The sequence below is a fragment of the Nylanderia fulva genome, unplaced genomic scaffold (assembly GCF_048542155.1).
Source record: "Nylanderia fulva isolate GAGA-0341 unplaced genomic scaffold, ASM4854215v1 Scaffold116, whole genome shotgun sequence".
Lineage (NCBI taxonomy): Eukaryota > Metazoa > Arthropoda > Insecta > Hymenoptera > Formicidae > Nylanderia > Nylanderia fulva.
The window spans coordinates 228664-253590 of record NW_028189365.1 but is presented as its reverse complement, the minus strand read 5'-3'; the positions used below and the strand labels follow the sequence as shown (position 1 = coordinate 253590).

General features: G+C 36.2%; 1 protein-coding gene across 1 annotated transcript; it reads left to right on the top strand.

Annotated features, from left to right (window-relative positions):
- Nucleotides 1–1891: 1891 nt before the first annotated feature.
- Nucleotides 1892–24927, top strand: LOC146724801 (uncharacterized). The gene is made up of 4 exons (XM_085489540.1): nucleotides 1892–4724; nucleotides 5102–6427; nucleotides 6584–6863; nucleotides 24783–24927. Exons 1-4 carry the CDS (start codon nucleotides 1892–1894, stop codon nucleotides 24925–24927), a joined length of 4584 nt encoding a protein of 1527 aa, XP_085345666.1.

Sequence of the window (24927 nt, the reverse complement as noted above, 5' to 3'; positions counted from 1 at the left end):
GGACAGACTAAGCGACAGTTACATACTAGGATAAGAGAACACAGGACGAACATTAAACAACATGAGACAAAACACACGGTAGTGTCTCAACATATCATGAAAACTAATCATAATTTTGACTGGGATAATCCCAAGATTTTAAATCACGAAAGAAATTATTATAAAAGGTTGATCTCGGAGATTATCCATAAAACAACAATACAATGGTCTAAATGCAACAGAAGATAGCGAATATTTAGATTCTTCTTACTTTCCGTTATTAGATTCTATTTTTAATAAACAAAATTATACAACATGATTGTCATTGTCTTTTCGTCACTGTTTGCTTAGTATATATAATACCGTCGCTTTAAGGTTGATGTCATTGTCTGTTCATAACTCAGTAATTATTGTTAAGTAAACGTGATTATTATACACCGAATAATTTTGACACGTATACATACAGAATAATTTTTATCATTTGACACACTGCAAAATTTATTTATTCTAACTTGGACAAACGATTTGGACAAATTTATTTATTCTAACTTGGACAAACAAGTTTAGTTTAATTATGTAAACAACACTCACATAAAATTTGATATTCTTAAAATTGTTAAAGATAATTATTATATTATATTTATAGCGTTTGTATATTGCGGCTGAAGAAGTTTTAAGTAAAAGTACGAAACGATCCGCTTCTAATAAATGTTACATTTGATATTTATGTTTTTTTTTATTTTATTTTATTCTAACTTCGTGCTCGAAAAAGCCCTAATAAAAATTAAATCTTATACTTTTAACTATCGAGCTTGTCAATTAATTTTAATTCTATTACATTTAATTTATATTTTATATTCTATCGAATTATATTAGAATATATATATTTCTAGAATAAATGTATTTACTCTATATACTCTTTATTAACCATATGAGTAGTGCACAATCTACAGAGCAGTCATCATGGCAGATATGTCAGATTACGATGAAAGCTCAATGGAATATAAATGGATGTGGTATTATTTGAGAAAAGATACGGAGAATTAAATGTGTAATATTTGTGATAAGAAATATGATTTGTGTCACATTCGATGTATGAAAGCACATATGGCAAGGGCACATTCTGGTATTTATGATAAATTGAAAGATGATCCCTATTCTACAATAGAGAGCAATAACGGAATAAAATGTAATTATTGTCCTACAATTTATTATCCATTTTTGTATCCAAATACGAAGACGGAAAAGCATATAATAAATATTGTTCGTGATTGAGCGCCGAAATTAAGAACTCTAGCTTCAGGCTTGTGGGGACAGCACCGATCGAGTGCTGCTGATTCGAAAAGCCCCCTCCATCGAGTATCGATACATTCCGAAGCTTGTTTTTGATTTCTCACTCTGCTTTGTGCCTCGGCGAGATATACTCGTGTTTAGAGTTCTCACTGATTGTTAGTGAAGTAAATGTCGAGTTGTATTACAATGGAGTAAAATAAGTGAAATTGATCAATTAACTGTGTAATTTCTTCTCTTATCTCTCAATGATATTTCCCAACGCGCTGCCGGATTAAAACGAAATTATTATTGGCAAACATTTAATCCTTCGAGCCGGATATTTCGTCGGCGATGTATTGACGAGTGCTGTGGGAATTTCATAAGATTCCAGAGACTGAAAAGAGAGTTGTGAGTTACCTGAACTATACATTGTTAACACCGTTAATTGATCAAAGCAGATAATTATCGCCGTGTAATACGAGTTACGAGCGTTCCGATAAGGACGCGGCACGAACGACTGTGTTTACGTTCAGTGTCTCTTTTTTTTTTACTACCTGTACTTTGAACAGACATCATTCGTCAATATTGACAGGCGAATTCCTAAGTACGATTTTGCTCATATATACGGTGCTCTAGCAATATGGAACGTCACCTAACTGAACAGCGTGTCATGTTCGGCCTTGTTAACCGTACTGTGGAGAATCTAAAAAAGATCGGGCAGAAGAATTGGACTCCAGCGGTTCTACGCAATCGCATACAGATTCTAACGGATCACTGGAAACAATGTCAACGTCTCCATGTAGAAATTGAAATTGCTGCGACAATCAAGGAGCGAGAGGAGTCGTACTTCACTGATGAGGAGTTTCTCCTGGCTGAGGAGGCCTATATGACTGCATCGGACTACTTGACGGAAATATTGGATAAGTTGATTAAACCCGTTGCGACGGCTACTGCCAATGCTAGCGACTCTTCTATAACTAGTGATACTAATACAACCGCGATTCAATTACCTCGCATAACATTGCCCAAATTCTCGGGCCGTTATACTGATTGGGCTAACTTCCGAGATCTCTTTGAATCTCTAGTCGCTAATAATGAAAGTCTCTCCAATGTACAGAGATTACATTACTTGAAAACAAGCCTTACAGATGAGGCTAGCTTAGTTATTAAAAATGTAACCATTACTGACGCGAATTATCGAACGGCATGGATCGAACTAAAGAATAGATATGAGAATCAACGCGCTATTATTACTTCTTATTTACAAACTATATTCAGTATTAATCCGATGAAATCGGAATCCGTAGCAGCCTTAAAAAATATTCGTGATATTATTAATGATGCGCTTGTTGCGTTGCGTAATCTTGGCAGACCAGTAGATACCTGGGACGATTTATTAGTTTTCCAGATTGTACAGCATTTAGACTCTCGAACGCGAAAGAAATGGGAGCTGAGTTTGGGTGATTCAATCGAACCACCATCCTATAACAAGTTGAATAATTTTCTTTCTGTTAGAATACGTGCTTTAGAAGCTGCCCATCCTTTGAATGATTATTCAATGATTAAATCAAATCGTTCTATAACTACTAAGTCCCACGTATCTGCTGTATCATCTTCGAAATGCTTGTCGTGTCAATTCTCTCATTTGTTATCGCAATGCGCTCAATTTAAGTCTCTTTCAGCGGAACAGCGACGTACTTTGATGAAACATCATCGTTGCTGCTTTAATTGTTTACGACCGGGGCATCTACCGCGCGACTGTCCGTATCAAGGATGTTGTATACGCTGCCGACGTAGGCACCACTCGCTACTTCATTATGAGAATGAGAATGATCAGGATACCGGTAAGGTGACTGCCAGTCCGAATAATTCCACGTCGACTGAGACATCAGTGAGTGAGACTGCTACTACTAGTCAAGCGTTAAGGGTCTTTGTTCCTAAGAACTACGAAAAATCAAATTCTATTCTTCTTGCTACGGCTCGCGTATCAGTAATTTCTGAAAATGGTCGTTCACTCAGCATTCGTGCCTTGATTGATCCTGGCTCAGAAGCCACTTTTGTCATCGAAGTAGTACAACTACTTAAGGCGAAACGTAAGAGAACTCATGTAGAGGTCTTTGGACTGGGAGGTCAGTCAACGGGAGTTGCAAACTATACTGTTTATTTACATTTAAATTCATGCGATGGGCAGGAATCTTTACCCGTCCATGCCTTAGTTTTTTCTAAATTAACTTCGTATCAACCTGTTCAGTCACTGTGTAATCAACACGTTCATTTGCAGGGATTGCAATTAGCGGATCCAGATCCTACTAATCGAGAGCCTATCGATTTGTTGATTGGTGCTGATTTGTATGGCTCGATCTTATTGGAGGGCCTACGAAGAGGGCCTAGGGATTCTCCTGTAGCACAACAGACGATCTTTGGATGGATATTGTTTGGAACTCTTTCGGAGAATCGATCCGTTCATCACATTAGTGTATCCAGCCTACATTGTGCCGCGTTTTCTGAAATACACTCATGTTTAAAACGCTTTTGGGAGGTCGAAGAAACTCCTATTGTTCACACGATATTATCGGAGGAGGAGAAGCAATGTGAAGAACATTTTTCTTCCACTTACTCTCGACTGTCAAACGGACGATATATAGTATGTCTGCCATTTAAGAGCAATTTTCCAATTGATATTGGTGAATCCTATACAACTGCTGCTAAATCACTGGAAAAATTAGAACGACGTTTAGCACGAAATACGCAATTGAGTTTATCATATCATAAATTCTTAAGCGACTATGAGACGCTAGGTCATATGATTTCTATTAAATCTCATGAGATGCCATTACGTCCTTCTCTGTATATTCTACATCATCCAGTCTTAAAAGAATCCAGTAGTACTTCGCCGTTGCGAGTAGTTTTTAATGCTTCTAGCCCTACCTCCAATGGGACATCGCTCAATGATCATCTTTTACCTGACCCTAAGCTTCAGAATGATCTTCCCTCAATAATAATGCGTTGGCGCACACATCGTTTGGTATTTACCGCCGACATTGCAAAAATGTTCAGGCAAATACTCGTACATTCGAATGACACTGATTACCAAAGGATTCTCTGGCGATCGAAACCGGACAATCCCGTTGGTCATTATCGATTGTTAACCGTTACTTACGGAACCGCTTCGGCACCATTTCTCGCGATGAGGGTATTACATCAATTGTCTCAGGATGAAGGAGCTGATTATCCTCTTGCCAGAACGGTGATGGAAAATTCCATCTATGTAGATGATGTTTTATTCGGAGCAGACGACGTCACCTCCATACTGGAGATTCGACGTCAACTAATTTGTTTATTAGAGAAGGGAGGATTTCATTTGCGAAAATGGGCGTCAAATTATGACGAACTACTAAATGATATTTCCATCTCAGATCGTATTAAATTAGATAATATGCCGTTGGAAGAGGAAGCATCCGTGAAGGTGCTAGGTATCAATTGGAACCCCAAAACAGATTGTTTTAATTTTAATACACGAGTTATTGGAATTGAACGTTTGACAAAACGTACTGTATTGTCCATTATTGCTCGCTTTTACGATCCATTAGGATGGATTACTCCTGTGATAATAACTGCTAAGATTTTTATGCAGGAGCTTTGGATTAGACAGTTGAGTGGGACTCACCCCTCGTTAATGACCTTGCGGAACGGTGGTCTTTCTTCTGTCGAGATCTAGAGTGTATTAAAGCGCTTTCAATACCACGTTGGACACAACAAGTTCCCCTTTCTGAGTGTGAATTGCACGGATTTGCAGATGCCTCTAACCGCGCTTACGCTGCGGTTATTTATCTCCGTACTTCTTTATTAGAATCCTGTAGCGTGACACTTCTTGTAGCTAAATCTAAGGTTGCTCCCATTAAAACCATTAGCATACCTCGATTAGAATTATGTGCCGCGGTTCTACTAGTCAGATTAATGGAATATGTGCAAGGGATTTTAGGAGTACAAATTCCTTGTTATTGCTGGTCAGACTCTATGGTTACGCTTGCTTGGATTAAACAACATCCTTCTCAATGGAAGCCATTTGTGGCAAACAGAACTTTGGAAATACAAACGCGTCTTCCGTCCGCACGATGGAAGTATGTTGACACTAAAAATAATCCATCTGATTGTGCATCGCGAGGCATCTCGGCAAAGGAATTACTTAGACACCCCTTATGGTGGAAAGGCCCGTCTTGGTTGCGCAATCATACCACTACCTGGCCAGTTCAACCCCCGGTATTAACTTCAGACGCCACGACGGAGCAACGCTCCGTTCTTGTGCATTTAGTTCAAAAGACAAATGTAGAATGGGAGTTACCTCAACAATTTTCATCTTGGCCGAAACTACTTAGAGTTACCGCCTATTGTATCTTATTTAAGAATTGTCTGAAGTATAGAATAGCAAGCGTTAAGGACACTTTTTTGTTAAGTGAAAACACTCTTTCTGACAACATTCGAAGAGCCAGGGAATTTTGGATTGCTTATGTCCAAGGTGTTCATTTTCAGTCTGAAATTAGAGCTGTTAGATTACGTCAAGGGTTGCCCAAGTCGAGTAAGTTGAAAAATTTGAGTCCATTTCTGGATTCTCAAGGCCTACTAAGAGTTGGTGGTCGATTACATCACTCTATGTTATCGTATAATGAGAAGCATCCTATAATACTTCCTCGTCACCGTATCTCAGAACTCATAGTTGATCACGCTCATAAGCAAACCCTGCATGGAGGATCGCAGTTAACATTACGAGTTCTAAGACAAAATTTTTGGATCCTACAAGCACGTAATGTTGTTAAACATCACATCTATGAGTGTGTCAAATGCGCGCGACAAAAGGCATTACCTATTGAGCAGATTATGGGTAATCTGCCAGAGACACGGGTTCAACCAGCTCGTCCCTTTCAAAATTGTGGTGTAGACTATGCCGGGCCGGTTCAAATATTGCCTCTAGTAGGCCGCGGTCAACGGGCTCACAAGGCTTATATTGCAGTATTTGTTTGTCTGGCTACTAAGGCCGTACATTTAGAATTAGTTAATGATTATTCCACGAATGGATTTTTATCAGCCTTTCGTAGATTCGCAGCTCGCCGTGGTATACCTACACTAATGCTGAGTGACAACGGCACTAATTTTCAGGGAGCACAACGAGAGCTCGCTCGTACATTTGAAGCTTTAATTTGTGACGCAGATTTAATTGCGCATTTAGCCTCAGACGGGACGACTTGGCAATTTATTCCCCCGGCTGCCCCTCATTTTGGAGGCATATGGGAGGCTGGCGTAAAGTCAATAAAATATCATTTAAAACGTGTAATAGGTCCACATACGTTATCTGTGGAAGAGTTTACCACATTATTGACTCAAGTAGAAGCTTGTCTTAACTCCCGTCCAATTGCCCCACTGACTGACGATCCGACGGATATTACTCCTCTTACCCCTGGACATTTCCTGACAGGTGGACCGTTAGTAACCGTACCTGATGAGTCTACTCTGAATCTCAAAGAATCACGCCTGAGTCGCTGGCAGCGTATACGACGTATGCTGGAACAATTTTGGCGTATCTGGTCGCAGGACTATCTGCACACCTTACAGCAACGGTATAAATAGCGGAAGGAACAACCTAATCTCAAGATTAATGATCTAGTCATAGTGCGTGACCATTTACTGCCTCCGTCTAAATGGGAATTAGGGCGTGTCATAATTGTATTCCCAGACGAAAAGGGATTCGTGAGAGTTGCGAAAGTGAAAACCACTTCTCGTGTCACCAAACGTCCGATATCTCAGTTATGTCGACTTCCCATCGATACCTCGTAGATAATTCTCGACGTCGGGCGGCAGTTAGTTAAATGTATTATTTAGTTATTAAGTATCTTAATTTAGTTAAGTAAATTAGTTAAGTACCTACTATTAACAAAAAAAAAACTTTGTAATTAAGCAATTGTTCGTAGTTTATAGAAACTAGTTATTAGCTGCTTCATAAAGGAGTATGTTTCGTATTAAAAGTACGAGTCAGGCGGTATGTTCGTGATTGAGCGCCGAAATTAAGAACTCTAGCTTCAGGCTTGTGGGGACAGCACCGATCGAGTGCTGCTGATTCGAAAAGCCCCCTCCATCGAGTATCGATACATTCCGAAGCTTGTTTTTGATTTCTCACTCTGCTTTGTGCCTCGGCGAGATATACTCGTGTTTAGAGTCCTCACTGATTGTTAGTGAAGTAAATGTCGAGTTGTATTACAATGGAGTAAAATAAGTGAAATTGATCAATTAACTGTGTAATTTCTTCTCTTATCTCTCAATGATATTTCCCAACGCGCTGCCGGATTAAAACGAAATTATTATTGGCAAACAAATATACATAATATTAACGAAGATATAGCTAATAAACTCAAAATCTGGGTAAACAATCAACTTTATTTAATTCAGAAATGCGAGGCTTGCGATTATTACGTCCTGTGGACTCCACGTTTCTATTCTTTCTCACAACCGGAGCGGAGTTTGTCCCTAGATAAATAAAAATTGCAGGAAATAATAATCCGAGCGACGCGTATGATGAAATCGCAAACGTGCCAACACAGCCGGAAGTATCGGAGAGGTCTAACAAATATCATAAATTATTAAGATATAAAGACGGGGCAAAAAGTGCCAAAAGCAAGGAAAAATAAATACATATTTTTATATCTATAAAATTAACAAATAAGACGTGCCGATCAAGCGGAAAACCTTATGTACAAATTGTAAGAACACAACGACCGTAACCATGTGAGGTTCTCACATGCGATTATGCATTATGCATGCGGAAATTCTTCTTACCCTGTTGGTATACATTTTTGAAGTACAGTGACATTATGAATTCTGTGTAAATGTACCATTATATTAAAAATATCAGATTTTTTTAATTGTTCGCAAGATTTGCGTTTCTCAAGTAAAGGAAGTTGGTCGTTTACCCAGATTTTGAGTTCATTAGCTATATTTTTGTTAAGATTATGTATTTGTGTCATGTGATTTTGTATATTCGTACATGGATTCAAGGATGGCATAATAATTTTAGGACAATATTTACATTTTACTCCGTTGGTTTCAATAGGAGTAAAAGTATTATGTAATTCTCAGGGTTCATACATTTTAGGATGTGAGGTTCTCACATGCATTTATGTGAGAATTACATAATACTTTTACTCCTATTGAAACCAACGGAGTAAAATGTAAATATTGTCCTAAAATTATTATGCCATCCTTGAATCCATGTACAAATATACAAAATCACATGACACAAATACATAATCTTAACAAAAATATAGCTAATGAACTCAAAATCTGGGTAAACGACCAACTTCCTTTACTTTGAGGCGGGCTATGCGACTTAATAAATAACTTGATATATAATTATTTTAAGCAATAGCTCTCACCCGACGCGACCGGGTCCGTGGCCGTCAGGGCTCTTTATTAATATTTAAATATATAACAATAGGCGCCAACTAATTTTTATAAAATTAGTAAATTTCTTTTAAATTTAGATTAATAAAACAAAAGAATTTTCACGGAAAATTTAGTAGGTTCTCAGGGATGGGACTTGGGAGGACCCAAAATTGTAAATTAAGGAAAATAAGGTCGAGAATTATATGGAAATGGAAAATTGCTCCGGGCAGAGCCGCTTAAATAATTGCTACTCACACGTATAACCGTAAGCCAGATTTATAGAATAGACTCTCTCTCTTTGTGTATACACTTGTCTCCGACAATTCAAGACAACAATCCTCAGTTTAACGTTTAATAGCCAGCGGCGGTCCGACTTCTCGGGGGAACGACTCATGCAGCCTTTTACAATGTGTATTCCGACGGAAGGCCTATCGCAGAGTACCCGCTCCGATCTTGGCAGTAGATTGTCACACCTGGCCTGGCTGTTGTCGGCTTGAATCGATTCGGAAAGTGGGGCCTTCGTTCCTTTTCGTCAAGTATTCTTGAGTAATATGATGGATAGTTCAAACGTAACATGGATGTGACAAAATTAATAAGAATAAGATTTTTACAATAATATCTAAGTGTGGGAACTCCCGACGAGTCGGATCGCATTGACGCAATGACATATTACAAGAGTCAACAGAAAATACACCAAAAAGATCTCAAAGGACTACAAAATTCCCACACAGATACAACGATTACGCATTTTTAACATATGAGGAAGTTATAAATAGCAAAGATTAAAAGAAATGGATTAAAGCAATAAAAGAAAAAAAGAAAATAAAACATGAAAATTAGTAAATATAGATAAAGCAAAAAGGAAGAAATGTCTTACAAGAAATAAATTTCTAAGTCAAGAAAGAACTAGACCTTGAAATTCCACGGTCTAGTCACTCATGCTTTTAATATTCTTTGCATAAGCTTAGTATCAAATTTGATTTTTAAATTGTTCAATCCAGAATTATGCTCTGTTCATGCCGTATATGTGCGTGAAGAACATAATTATTTGACTAATTATTTCATTTATTAATAGTTATAACTTAGTTTAATTAATTGTTACTTCCTGTGGACTCCACGATTCTTTTCTTTCTCACAACCGAAGCGGAAGTTTGTTCTTAGATAATAAAAAATTGCAAGAAATAATAATCCGAGCGACACGTACGACAAAATCGCAAACAGCCGGATGTATCGGGAGGATCTGGCAAATATTATAAATTATTAAGACGTGAAAACGGGGCGTAAAGTGCCGAAAGCGAAAGAAAAAAAATATATATTTTGATATTTATAAAACTTGTAAATAAGACGTGCCGAACAAACGGAAATTGTCATGTACAAATCGCGAGAACACGACGCCAGAAACGCGCCGGAAGTAGATTTTTCTCAAGAAAATAAAATTGGAGAAAGGACACACTCGTCGATTCTCGCCAAATAAATGATAAATCAGCAGTCTCATTGATAAAAGAACATCACTAATAACCGCCAAACATCCCGATACACGCCAGGAAAATCTAAGAACAAACATCGCCAACAATACTTAATTTCGAGTTATCCCCGCTTTTGGAAACGAACTCCGATTCGAGGATCCTTGTAATAAACTTCTAATTCGCCAATCCTCGGAACTCATCCTATGAAAGGCAAAAATATCCAAAACTGCGTCTAAGGATTTTCGTTCGCAGGGTCTTATTAAGAGGACAAAACGGAGGGCGTAAAACCGGGATATAAACGCGAACTTTGCCACGGAGCACTACTACTTTAGTGCTTGTGCTTATGCAAAGACTAACAAACCAAAACTGCTTTAATCGAGACTGATCCATCGCTCTCTACAAGTAAAATAGTTGTGTTTGCTTCGCACTTGTGCTAGTGCGAGACTACTGAGCCGGAGCTGCCTCAACAAAGCCTAACCCACCGCTCGCTATAAGTAGTAAATCTATCTGATACATTCACACCTCCCTCTTGTAAAATATAATCCCGGGAATTCAATTAAATTATTAAGCTTTTATTTTTATTACCTTCTTATTTCGCTATGGGATTTGTTAACCAATCATCTACCTTATCTTATTTGCTCCCTCTCTCAAAATCACTCTAGATTCTCCGCGTTAACAGAGTAATCCGTGGTTTCTTGTCTCTCTTTCTCACCCTCGAAAATCACTCTGGATTCCCTGCAATAGCAGAGCAATCCGTGATTTTCTTCTATCCCTCCTTCTCTCGAAATCACTCTAGATTTTCCGCGTTAGCAGAGTAATCCGTTTCTCTTCTTACTCCCAAATTATTGATAAATCTGACTAAGCGAACTGAGAAATAAAATAAAAAGAATAATATATACATATTAATACATTATCGTACGTAATCCACGAAAAAAAGTTCCCGAGAATTATTTTAGAACATATTACATATTAATACATTATCGTACGTAATCCACGAAAAAAAGTTCCCGAGAATTATTTTAGAACCCCGCCTGTCAATTCAATTATTTCATTCCGTTCGGTCTTGTAGTGGAACCACGCAAATGACCTTCTCTATGACTCCGACACACCCCATACATGTAGATAAGTAATTATTTAGTAATATGTTATATCTATTTTCTAATAACTAATCGGGATTTAGATAAACTTTGAAGAATGACTCTTTCCCTTGTAATCCCGATTGATGACCTCCGAACGATTGTAACACCCGCGAGAAACACACACATGCACGCGCTAGGTATATTATATAGAATTTAGAATATCCTTTAATAGATAAATTATTTTTGTTTAATGAATTAATAAATTTGTTATTTTATGAATCTTCTACTATTAATTGACTAACCCCCCTCCCTCTTTTTCATTCTTCTCTGCCCAATAGACGCACTGGATCCCATCCTGAGCAAAAGAGATTTAATTCTTTTGCCAAAAAGGGACCACCGAGAGAACAGCCTTTAAATAGCGTAAAAGTGACTCTCCAGGTCACAGACATATTAAGACCTTCGCACGTTTGCTTGGCTCGAACAAACGCACCGCCAAGCGTTGTTTGAGAGATAAGTATAGTTGCGTCCTTCTTTCGACTCTTCCTTTTATTGAGTCTAGACGTAACACTTTTCTCCCCCATTTTGTACAAATATTTTATACGTTTATTACGAAATATTTGTGCAAATTTTTGTATGAAGTACTGTAAACAATAATAGTAATATTATAAGTATGTAATGTGTAATAAGGAATAGTATTTTGTATCAAGTGTGGAAAGTTGACAATTGGTCACGAGTGCGGGGGGATGGACGCACGAGCCGAAGGCGAGTGCGACCACCCCACACGAGTGAACAATTGTCAATCCGCACGTGATACACATACTATTTACCACCCCACACGAGTGAACAATTGTCAATCCGCACGTGATACACATACTATTTTGTATTACAAGTGCAGGCAAAGTGGCTTTGTGCGTGTTTTCTGTGCGCAAGGTGGCCAATCGCACGCCGCCATCTTGCGGCGGCACGGTGCGGGAATAGCCGTGGACAATGACTTTGAACGCGGCTCAGCCGTAGGTAATGGCTTTGAACGCGGCTTATTCACTCATCGTGCCGCCGCAAGATGGCGGCGTGGGAAATCGGCCGCTTTCCACACAGAAAACACGCACACAAAGTGCCACTTTGCTTGCACGTGTAATACCAAATATATTCTATGTACAGTTTTTATAATACCGTTACAGATATTATTTAAAATTAGCAAAGAATAAAATTTTGTATCTCGAGTTGTTTAATATGCTCTTTTCTCTATTCCTTCTCTGTATTTCGAGAAATAATTATTTAATTATTTTATACATATAATTATTTTTTATATATAATTATATTTTGTCAGCAATAAAGAGATTGTATTGATAAAAACCTAGTAAGGTCGAAACGTCTACATTTGTATTATAAATAAATAATTTTATCCTTACATCTAAATTATATTTTCTCGTTTATTTGGCCTACTATTTATGATTTATTAATTTTTAATTTTACACGAACGTCAATTTGTATTTTTCTTATTTTAAATGTTTCAAAAAACAATTTTTTTGCGTAGTCTTTTAATTTTATTTTTGGCCAGGTTATTGCAAAATCCCTTTTTATACGATACACCGATTAATTAAAATAACAAAAAGTGCACAGATAAAAACATACCTCTGACCAAACTTTTTCTTCCAGAATGTGTTGTCGTCAGCTATATCTCGAAATTTCGTGCACGTGGAACGTACATTTACAATAATTACAATGTCTTTCAAACTAATATTCTCGTTTTCCATAATTGTAGAAAATTATCTCGGGATGCAAATCCAGTATTGTAGTCATTATTTAATGCGAATAATATTATATATATATATATATATATATATATATATAACACAATATTAAAACAACTCGCAGTTTTAATCGTTCTTAACGGACGATGGATACATTCTATGCACTCTGCACGAGGTTTACTGCACCACGAACAATAAGAGAGTGAGAAGAATGACCAAACGTTTCGGAACAAAGAAAATAAAGATAGAATATATATATATATATATATATATATTTCTTCTTTCCCCCACTCAAGTTTCCACAAGCATTTATATCTTGGACTCGACCCTGCTTAACAGGATTTTGGCCCTACCTGGACCCTACCTAGGTCATCTCTTTTTGTTAAAAAAGAACAAAGAAATTCACAAGAACTCCCTCCACGTGTTCTTCAGGTCTCGTTCAGTTGTTTGCTAAATTGCCCACACAGCACAAAACTCAACTGAAATGTTGCAGAAACGTTTCAAAGTTTCAAAAAAGTTACAAGTAATACTGACAAGTCATTATAACATCTACCCAGTGAGAAATGATGGCCGAATCGACGTCGATTTGTTGTCGAATCGATGTCAAATTCGTCGAATCGATGACAATTCGACCAATCATTTCTTACTGGGTAAGAAACATACCATAGAAAAAGTAACATTTAAAACATTTATGCAATCTTTCATAAACATATTTGTGACAAAATAGCGGACATTTTCACGTATTTAAAACATATATAAAACATTTTTGAATAAATTTTGCGAAGGTCTCTGAAATGTTTTGTGCTGTGTGGGTGTCTATGTCGTAAAGTAACAGTATTTTTTCCTCTAGCAAATTATATGCTATTTATGTTAAAAAATCATATAAGTGATTGTTTTTTACTAATATTTGTTTTAATAGAAAGCTTTTATATCTGAAAAATAACAATAATCATAATATGCTAAAAAAATAATTTATTTATTTAAAATTAAGTGATTTCTTAATATATGAATTGATTCTCTTTTCTTTACAATATATTTATTTTTGAAAAAGGCATGGAAAGTCACTTATCGCAAATATTTTTGTTGCTTTTCCCCGACTGGCTATCTCGATTAATATTGTGTGTTATTTTAATAGCATCAGCAACTTTTATTATGAAGGTTAACAGTTTGACAGGTGTAAAATAAAAAATAAATTTATGTAGCATATATATACATATATATCATTTCGTTTAATCTAACCGAATATTACATACGCAAAGCGATGTTATATTATATGTATATATATATATATTCTTTGGTAATAAAATCTCAAAAATTATGACGCATGTATGCAATAATAATTATTGCAATAAATGCATAAAAAATATATCAATTAATTATACAACGCATATATAAATTTAATATTTAAATCTTTAACAAAAAATACGAACGAAGAAATACAATTTTCTACAAGAATCTTTTGTGATCAAATATCTACGCTTTCATTAGACTCGCGCAACTTCTACACTCCACATATCCGTCACGCGGCTCGAGCGAGACTTATTCTTGTTCGAGCTCACATGAAGTGGTCACCTCGGTCCCGCGCTGGCAATACCCCTCACGAGAATCAGTTTCGCGCGAACTGCGCAGTGTGATAGACGTATGGGTTGTATTAATCCGAAAAGGATAGACAGAGGAAGTTGCTTTCATGATTTATGTAAGATTATGTAAAATTAAAACATTAAATATCGCATAAAATATTCACTTTTTTCTCACTATTTTACCCATATAACTTTTTATGCAGAATATTGCAAGGAATCGATTTATATAAAAAAAGTAGTAATTTTATTTGAATAATTTAAGATGATCTTGCTCTGACCTTGGCATTATCATCTATGGTCAAACTGACAAAACTAATAGATAGATATTTTTAACCGCTACAATTTTTACTTAAAACATTTTTTCTAAAATGTATAATTTGTGGAATATTTAATTATTTCCAGACTTTTAGCACATCCTGTACGTGTAATTTAAATAATGTAAATCCAAACATTAAGTTTTCTACATGTACTACTTATTTACAATATATATGTATAGAATTGATTTAATTTTGAATATATGTTAAAGGTGTGAAGCTTATTAAAAATCTTTATATATATATATATATATATATATATATATATACTAGGTGTCCAGTGACTCGCGTTTTATACGTTAATGGGAGATTTCTGAGGCGGTTTGGAGACGATTTTTCCTCAGTAAAAATGATAAAAAAAGTCATCATTTTTTAATGTTCCCAATTTTTGAAATCATGTATCTATGTAACTAAGCCTTAAATTAAAATTCTTTTACAGTAAACTGTACCTGAAATTAACTAAAAAATGTAGTTCTGTTAATAATTTATTTTTACAAAGCTTAGTTTACAAAAAAGCTTTTATTTTCAATCATTTATAACTCAAAAATTATTGGTGCCTGGACATTTTCGCTGAGGAAGAATCGTCTCCAAATCGCCTCAGAAATCTCTTATTAACATGTTAAACGTGAGTTTAAATATAAATATATATTTATGTAAAGTTCATTTGGAAGAGCAGTAGCCCGGCAAGCGGAAGGTCTCGGGTTCGATTCCCGATTCAGCCAACTTTCGGACCAATATTTTTCTCGCCTATTTCTTTACAGGGGATGTTAAGGGGATCCCGGATGATCTTTTTACCGATTGAATGCGAGAATATTTATTTTTTTCATATAACTTTTTATTGACTATACTGATCAATAAATCCTTTTCCACAATTAAAGTACTTATAAAAACGGACCGCGCTAGCTATGTTTGCATATATAAATCATATAAAAATCAAAAATTACAATTTTGTTATCGGCTGCTTTGTGTCAGTTCGTAATAATACTTATTTAATAAAAAAAGTTCTGCAGTTTGTCTGTGCATGAAATATAGTATGCGCAGTAAGGATAATATGAAGAATTATTAGTAAACGATTAAAAGTGAGATTGCAAGTCTAATAAAAAAGTTATATATTAAAAACATTTTTACGCGTATGTGTTGTATACGTGCATATGTTTAGATATGTGTGGTGCTAACCTATCATGTGTATATGTGTATACGTGCATATGTTTAGATATGTGTGGTGTTAACCCGTCGAAGTTCGGCCAACGCTCCGGCATCACGTCGCAATAACATCGCGTTTGGCTGTATTGGTCGAGAGGAATGAAGTGTAGATTGTGGTTTTAAAATTAAAGAGCTGACTTAAAAGTATTCTTATTATATGTATATATATATATATATATATATATATATATATACATATATATACATATATGACTGTAGCAATAATAAATCTTAATTTTTACTTTCGAACATTTACTTCTCATTTTCGATATATCGTATAAACACAATTACAATTAGTAACATAATTTTGGTAATATCAATGAAAACAATTTAAAAATTTAAATTCTAAAATCTTAATATAAGAACGAAAGAAAATCGTAGAACTTGTGTACATGATGCAGTTTGCGGGACAGAATTTAAATAACACTACGACATAATGATTTCATAAGACGAAACTGTAATTTTAAATTATTTTTAACTTGTAGTAGATTTCTGTCTCACAAATGATTCAACTTGCTATTCAAACACTATAAAATGTAAACATTTATTGCGAGTACATTTAAACTCATTATCTCGTTTGTTGCGAAAAACTGATGTTTCATACGCGAGTCATACGTACCTGTATTAAAAATATTTACAATAGAATTTTCGTGATTCTAATTTATTACAAATAATTCCACTCATTGTAATATTAATTTATATTTACACAAAAGTATATTCCTATAAATAATGAAAAAGAAGTAACGAATTGAAATTAAATTTAATTGATGTCTTTATTATTATATTTTTATTGATTTGCAACGATAGATGGAACTAATTGTTGAAATCATCAAAATAAAAACTGGTCAAATCTCAGGGTTGATGACTGTTGATTGGTTGATTGATTGCTGTATAATGGATCAATATCTTCTACATATCTGTCAGAATTTAACAGTAGACAGTTTAAATTATTCGATGATGACAATAAAAGATAAAAATTGCTAGATTAATCAATATTATTTAATTTTGTTTGAATCATATGTGCTGCAACGTCTTTTCCTGTGCCGAAACGCCAAGTTCGGTCAGGGGAGCGTTCAATTTAAATAGTCTACTAATCTGAATCTTAATACGGTAAAAGTCGGTAAGGAAAGAAGTACTTATTCGTACTTAGGTACATTCGGTACTCACGGTACAGTTGGGCGCCAGGCGCATGTGAACGCGCCACGATACTACTGTGAACGGTACTTAAAGTCACTTCTCCAAATTTCATACAGAGTCGCGGGTCTATAGGAGTGATGGGTCTATGGGAGAGAGAGAGGTATAGAGAGACATACACGTGGTGTTATAATTTGACATAGATATATATATTTGACACTTAGGATTTACAATTTGACATCTAATAAATACAATTGGATAATATAATTAGGTAACAAACAGTAATATATAAACTAGCGGTAGGGAAACAAAATATAATATCCTAAGATCTGCGAATATCGATATTTCGGAATTGATCTATAAAATTATTCTTAATTATTCAATGTGAAACATCTTAGAGAATTTCGCGACAATAATATACAAACGGGATAAACAAAGACAAAATCGGTAAACGTTATGATGGTCCAACTTATTTTCGCGGGCACGTGGTATAGACAGAGGTCACAATAAGATACTCCGAGACACGGCGCGGTATGCAAAAAAAGATAACAACTAGATGACGGAAATTTTGTGACTCTCTCGCACGACTCTCGCCGAGTCGAAAACAATGAAATATTTAACAAACTCGCGGAGAACGGCTACACGCAAATTCCGAAAATCTAATAATCGAGCCTACAGGAAACGTGGCTCTGAATATCTCGGTAACCCGAATTTATAATAATTACTTTCGAGACGATGGACTGTCGGCGGCACTTTTCGGAGAGGGCTCGGTTCGCGAAACGCAAAGTCGGCTGGCCCCGCGATACGATACTCCAAGAAAAGACAAGAGAGAGACCGCTCTCTCACACACAAAACGATACGAAAAATGAGAGAGTGCGGTACTCACGGTAATTACAATACACGATCAATACCTACGGTACCAACCAACACGGATCTACGACTACTCGAGAGGCGGCTTACCGTTTCTGGCGACGAATTCTGGTCCTCGGGTCGTACGTTTGGGAGTTCTGGAGGCACCCTCTCTGTTCTAAGGCACACCGAACAGTGGAGAGCCGGGCCTCGCGCGCCTCGGTACCCTACGTGCCGCGCCGATCTCTCGCGCATTCCCTCGATGATAGGGTCGATGGCGAGGCCCTAAAGTCTTCCCCGCCTCCCCCTCTAGCGGGGTAATTCTCTCGCCGGTATCTTCCTGCTGCTCGAGAGGATTTTTCTCCGGGTTTGTTCCTGCGGCTTTTCTCCTGGGGGAACAAGCGGTAGGCTGGCCGGGCCCTCCGTCGTCCTTCTCCAGGGGCGGTCCAGGTGTAGGCGCGACTCGGAGTCCTCTCGGTATCCTAGAATATCCGTACGGCATCAACATTGCGCGAGAGATAATAAATAAAATTCGGCTATTTGATACTTAACTGCGCGCGGTCCCGTGCTCTCTCTCTCTCTCTCTCTCTCACTCTCGATCCATCCTTCTCTCTCGGCTGTGGTATTCCGGCATCCTCCATCTCTCTCTCTCTTGCTTTACAACCTCTCCTGCCGCTCTCTCGGGCCGTCGTTGTCGCTCTCCCTACGAATCGTGTTGCACGCGCATCGACGGGCCGATGCTGCGTGCAATTGCGATTCTCGCAAAAATACGGTAATAAAAAAAACGAAACAACGCAAACGGATCGCACCCTCCCCGAAATGAGGGGCGCTCCAGATCCCCGCGCCCTACCCGATCGGGCTTTTCGCCCTTGTAACGGCGCTCTCAAAAGCGTCACGTCACAGTGCATATAATATATAATAAATCCTAAACAGTTATTATTAATAAAACTTTATCTATCAATAAATAACTTGTCACTGAGAACTTTAAATCAATATTATCAAAAATATAAATACAAATTCAAAATTCTTGCTCAATTATTTAATTTTCACTTTAATTTACAATTTATACTTAACTGTCGCAATTACAGAGTAATAAATACAACATATAACACATTTGCTGTATATTCAACAATGTATTTTGATATAATATTAGCATAGTTCGCATATTTATACAGATATATAGACAGACGAACGGACTTATATTGTTCGCGCTAATGAGCTCAAGGCGGGCGATGGGCGCCGCGCCGCATAGAGTCGCCGTTTTCCTTGCTCCTCGCAGCTCTGATCCTCGTCAGTCGTCGGTCAGCTGTTCGGTTATCAAGAGTCCGCGGGGAAAGGGGAACGCTGAAGCTAATCGCGTTTTTAAGTCTGTTCTTTTGAGCTGAACTGGCTACACTAGTTCAGAGGTTATCTTTTTCCTTCTAATGTCGAGCAAAAAAGACAACCTCTGACTTAGTGTAATCAGTTCAGCTGAAAAGAACAGACCTTTTGTCGCTAAGGCCGGGGTACAGTTCGCGTACGAGTCCGATACCTATCCACGCCGTTCCATTGAGCCATTTAATTTCATATATAATTTTTATGATAAATAATAATCCTTAAGGTTGCCAGTAATAATTAATAAAAAACCACTCCTCAATGTTTAAAGTCGACCAGACTGGCAATAATTTATTATAAATAATTATTTGAAATACAACAACGTTTCGGCTGTCATTGCAGCCCTTTTCAAGTACATCAAATAATTATTTATAATAAATTATTGCCAGTCTGGTCGACTTTAAACATTGAGGAGTGGTTTTTTAATAATTTTTATGGTCTATATCTTTTAGTTTCAAAGATAAAAGGGGGTGGCCACTTTTGATGGGACACCCTGTATATACATATATGTATATATATATATATATATATATATATATATATATATATATTGCAACCGTCTCTCCGTCCTCTCTCGTCCAAAAGAGAGAGAGTGCGAGAGAGACCGCTGCGCAACCTCGTCGTGCCGCTCTCCGTTCTTTCAATCGTCACTCGGTATCGTAATTCTTGGGCGCCAGGTACGGTCAGGCCGCACCACTCATCAATATCGCGAACTAATTAGCGGACACGACGGCTCAGCCTCGGAAGCTCGGTATCAACAGGGGGTAGAGTGTCGTGGTTCTTTCTGTAAGGAGAGTCGGAATCGTAGTCTCGGAGAGAGAAAGGAAATATTGACATGAACTAAAATCATTGCAGTGAATAATAGATATAAGAACAAGGCGTTGGCATAACATGATCATCGAGCGCGGAGGAGGTCGCTTTGTTTTCTTTAAATATCTAGTTAAGGTTATTCTCCTCCTTTCGTAGTCGGCTCGGAATTGTAAACGCCGTAGCTTAATTCAGCGACAATTATTCTCAAACTCGGTACGAAATGACTCTAGATAATCTTACAACGTCAAAACGATAACAAGGGACTCTATATAATATTACCATTACGATACGATATACAGTGACTGTCGACTCGTTTCGGTGTCCCTCGGAAGGCGAAGAAGGCAAAGAGATACGTAGAAACTTAATTACGCGGAGATCGACGCGAGTCCCGTGAGTCTTCCACAAATTCTCGGTACTAAATTGTTACTAGCATAATTGCTCGGTATCGCGATAATAATCTATTACCCACGGGTCCTCGCCGATTCCGCTCTTACCGGGCGATCGAGGAGGTGGCCTTACAATTATTCGCCGCAGTCGTTGTCGTCGCAGTCGGGAGGTACGCTGTAGGGGAGGGGGAGACACTGCGCGCCATCCCGGCCCAGTTGCCATGTTTCGCGGCAGCGTTGCGCCCCGCGCCAGGCCCGGAATCGATCCTCGTATCGATCTCCGTCTGTCGCGGTTGGTCGCAGACTTCCGCCGTTAAATTCGAACGTTCGCTCTCGGGAGTGACGATGTTGCAGGTCCATTCTGGGCGGTCCCGTCCACATCTCGTACTGCTACATGGGGGTGTTCGTGACAGCCTTCCGCTGGGGGAGAGCGTCCCGGGGTGATCGGTCCCGGACGATCTCCGAGTTTCCTTCGACGAGTGGTGACGGGCCCCTCAGGGGTGGTCATCCTTGTGGAGGGATGCAGGCGCCTTTCCTTCCCCGTTACGGACCGCTGCTGTTCGTTCACTCGAGGCTGTAACGAGTTTACTTGCAGTATCTTTCTCTTTCGTACTCGGTACTGTGTACATTGTATTGCTCTTTTCTACTCACCGGGTCGGCCGCCCAGTCTCCGTTCCTCCCTCTCCGAGGTCGTCCCTCCGCTGTTAGCCTGGGTCCTCTTCTCTCTAAAACAATTCAAGCTCTCCTGGCCCACCACCTCGATTCTCTGTCTTCTTCTGTCTTAGAAGCTCATCGTAGAATAAAAATGGAAGAATAGAATTTCCAACAATATATTTTTTTCTCTTTTATACTTAGGGTCCCACACAGCACAAAACTTAACAGAAATGTTGTAGAAACGTTTCAAAGTTTCAAAAAAATTTCAAGTAACACTCATTATAACATCTAACCCATACAGCACAGATTATTGCAATCGTGCTGCAACGTTGCAATGTTGCAAGTTGCAATGCAACATTATAAAGACATTGCAGAGATATAGGTGCACAAAATTCCAGCACACTTATAGCAACATGACATTAATATTTCGGAAATATTGCATGTAATCCAAATTCTATAATTTATATATTGTAATATATATACATATACCCAGCAAACACCAAGTTACAGCTATATAATTGTTAGTTGTAATTTCCCACTCAAAAATATAATACGTGTATTATAACAATTATATTGTTGAGTGGAAAATTACAACTAACAATTATATAACTGTAACTTGGTATTTGCTGGGTATAATACTGTAATAAAATAATTTTTTGCAATATTGTACAATAAAAGATGTTAACGATAATCAATAATTTTATTATTTTCCAAAAAGCGGACATTTTAACATTGCTACAATTCAACAGCAATGATGTAGCAACATTTTGCAGTGAATTTGCAATATTGCAATATTGCGGTGAAAGATTGTTGTAATGTTTTTGCAATCTAACGGAGCTGTATGGGAAGAAACATAACATAGAAAAAGTAACATTTGAAACATTTATGCAATCTTTCATAAACATATTTGTGACAAAATAGCGGACATTTTTACGTATTTAAGAAACATTTTCACGTATGGAACATTTTTGAATAATTGCGCTGTGTGGGGTACATCACGTGACAATGTATACGACGGAAGGGACTACTTTAGGTTCTTAGGTAGAAATTTGAGAAGAAGAATGGTCAGAGTGTGGACAAGGTCCGCAGTAGAGGTGCCCATTTTTTTCTAAAGAATTGATTTTTCAGATCAATTTAGATCGCCAATTTAAGAATCATTGATTCACGACAAAATCGGACCTAAAAAGATCGATTTAGAGATCGCGATTCAAAATCGGTATGTAAAAAACAGTTAAAAAATTTAAAAGCGCATATTTTTATACAAATAATGAAAGATTAACAAAACAAATAAGAAAGTAGAAGAATCTTGATGATAACTCATTGTCAAATCGACATTTCTATGTTAAGATTTTGAAAAATTAGCTATATTAATATAAATACGTGTATTGTAAGAATATTTTCTATAATAAAAATGTTATAAATCATTAATTTTATATAATATTATATAATATTCAGCAGCGCCAAAATGGATCGATAATTACGAAATTGGTCGCTGTTTTTGCAAATTCGATAATACGCATTACGTACCAAATGAAATGCTAACAAAACTTTACCCGCAAGACGCCGCTATAATTACACAAAGAACAAATTCTCCAAACCCCACCAACATCAAATTAACATTACGTAAACGTTTAACAAACGTTTTTCGTTTGTTAACTTTTCTGCGGTGGAAATAATTTTACAACAATTTACTTCTATGAAAAATTAAAACTTTGAACAAATCTCAACTTTGTACAAATTTATGAAAATTGTAAAAATTCATGGTAAGTTGTAATAAAGTTAAAAGTGGAAAAACATTAAATTTTTTTCAACAGTTTACGAAAACAAATTAATCTTTTAATATACAATTCGCCTTTGATAATAACACACACATACACACGCACACCCACGCATACCCACGCACACACACGCACACACAATATACACACAAAAATATTATTCTTTATTAATCTTAATAATTAAACATCTATATAACTTTCTTAGTTTAGTATTTATATTAAAAAATAAAACATATGTAATAATAAATCACAGATATCACATAAATGTGTTCATGAATTATATATAGCTTTATTAAATAATGAAAAACAAAAAATTTTGAAATATTGTTTCCGATTGCTTAACAAAAGAAAAATTATTAAATAAAAATTTTCCAATTCTATTATTTACATAAAAATACATCAATAAGCCGAATAGTATACATATATATACATATAATGTTTCATATAAAATTTGACATGATGATATATATAAAACCTTATAATTTATATACAAATTTATATAATTATGTTTAAAAATGGACAAAGTTTATTTTCTTTTTTAAAGTTTTTTTAAATGTATTTACAAAATATGCAAAATATTTTGACCAGCTACAAAAATAGAGGTAAATAATTTATTTATAATATCAACTGACTTATTTCAATTACATATATATATATAATATAACCCGCACGAAAAAAAACTACAAGAATACGAAAAAATTACTGATATAATAATATAGTTCTTCAATATATATTTACCTCACCTATCAAGTTTTACTTTCAAAAATTCTTTTCTTGTGAATATTTGCCAATGTATCTATAATTATATGTTGTGTCATATGTTTAAAAATAATTTCATTAATTATATTATATTAATTTTATTATATAATATTAATGATTTATAACATTTTTATCATAGAAAATATTATTCTTACAATACACGGGAATCGATTCCCGATTCAGCCGACTTTCGGACCAATATTTTTCTCGTCTATTTCTTTACAGGGGATGTTAAGAGAAGGAACAAGGGGAATTTCTGAGATCCCAACCATAGGATTCAAATTCCTTAGTTTCCAAATTTTCTTATCTTAATCTGTCGCAATAACATCGCGTTTGGTTCTTTAGTCAAGATGAATATGGTGGTTTAAAAATTGGAGAGCTGACTTAAAAATATTCTTATTATTTCTTATATTTGTTTTGTCAATTTTTCATTACTTGTATAAAAAATATGCGCTTTTAAATTTTTAAACTGTTTTTTACATACCGATTTTGAATCGCGATCTTATCTGAATCGATTTTTCAGGTCTGATTTTGTCGTTAATCAATGATTCTTAAATTGGCGATCTAAATTGATCTGAAAAATCAATTCTATAGAAAAAATGAGCACCTCTACTGCGGACCTTGTCCACACTCTGACCATTCTTCTTCTCAAATTTCTAGCTGAGAACCTAAAGTAGTCCCTTCCGTCGTACACATTGTCTTATGATATGCCATACACAGAAAAAGGAAACAAAATTTATTGTTGGAAATTCTATTGTTCCATTTTCAATCTACAATGAGCCTTTAAGACAGTAAAGGACAGAGAATCACAGAATAGCATTAAATTAACACAAAAGATTTTTAATTTTTCAAACAAAATGTATTTATCAAAATTAAGTATGTAACATTCAAAAGACGACCAATACTGGACAATAAGCCCTTTATTAAAATAGAAATATCATGACATTTCGACCTGTGGTTTAGGTCATTATCAAATGAACTAAAACCCATGTGGGAAATTGCAATCGGCGAAATAATGGCCCAGTATCGATTTACAGTATTGAGTACTGGCGTTGTATTAGAAGCCAGTACTGTTGCAATATTGGTGAAATACTGGGATGATAAATAG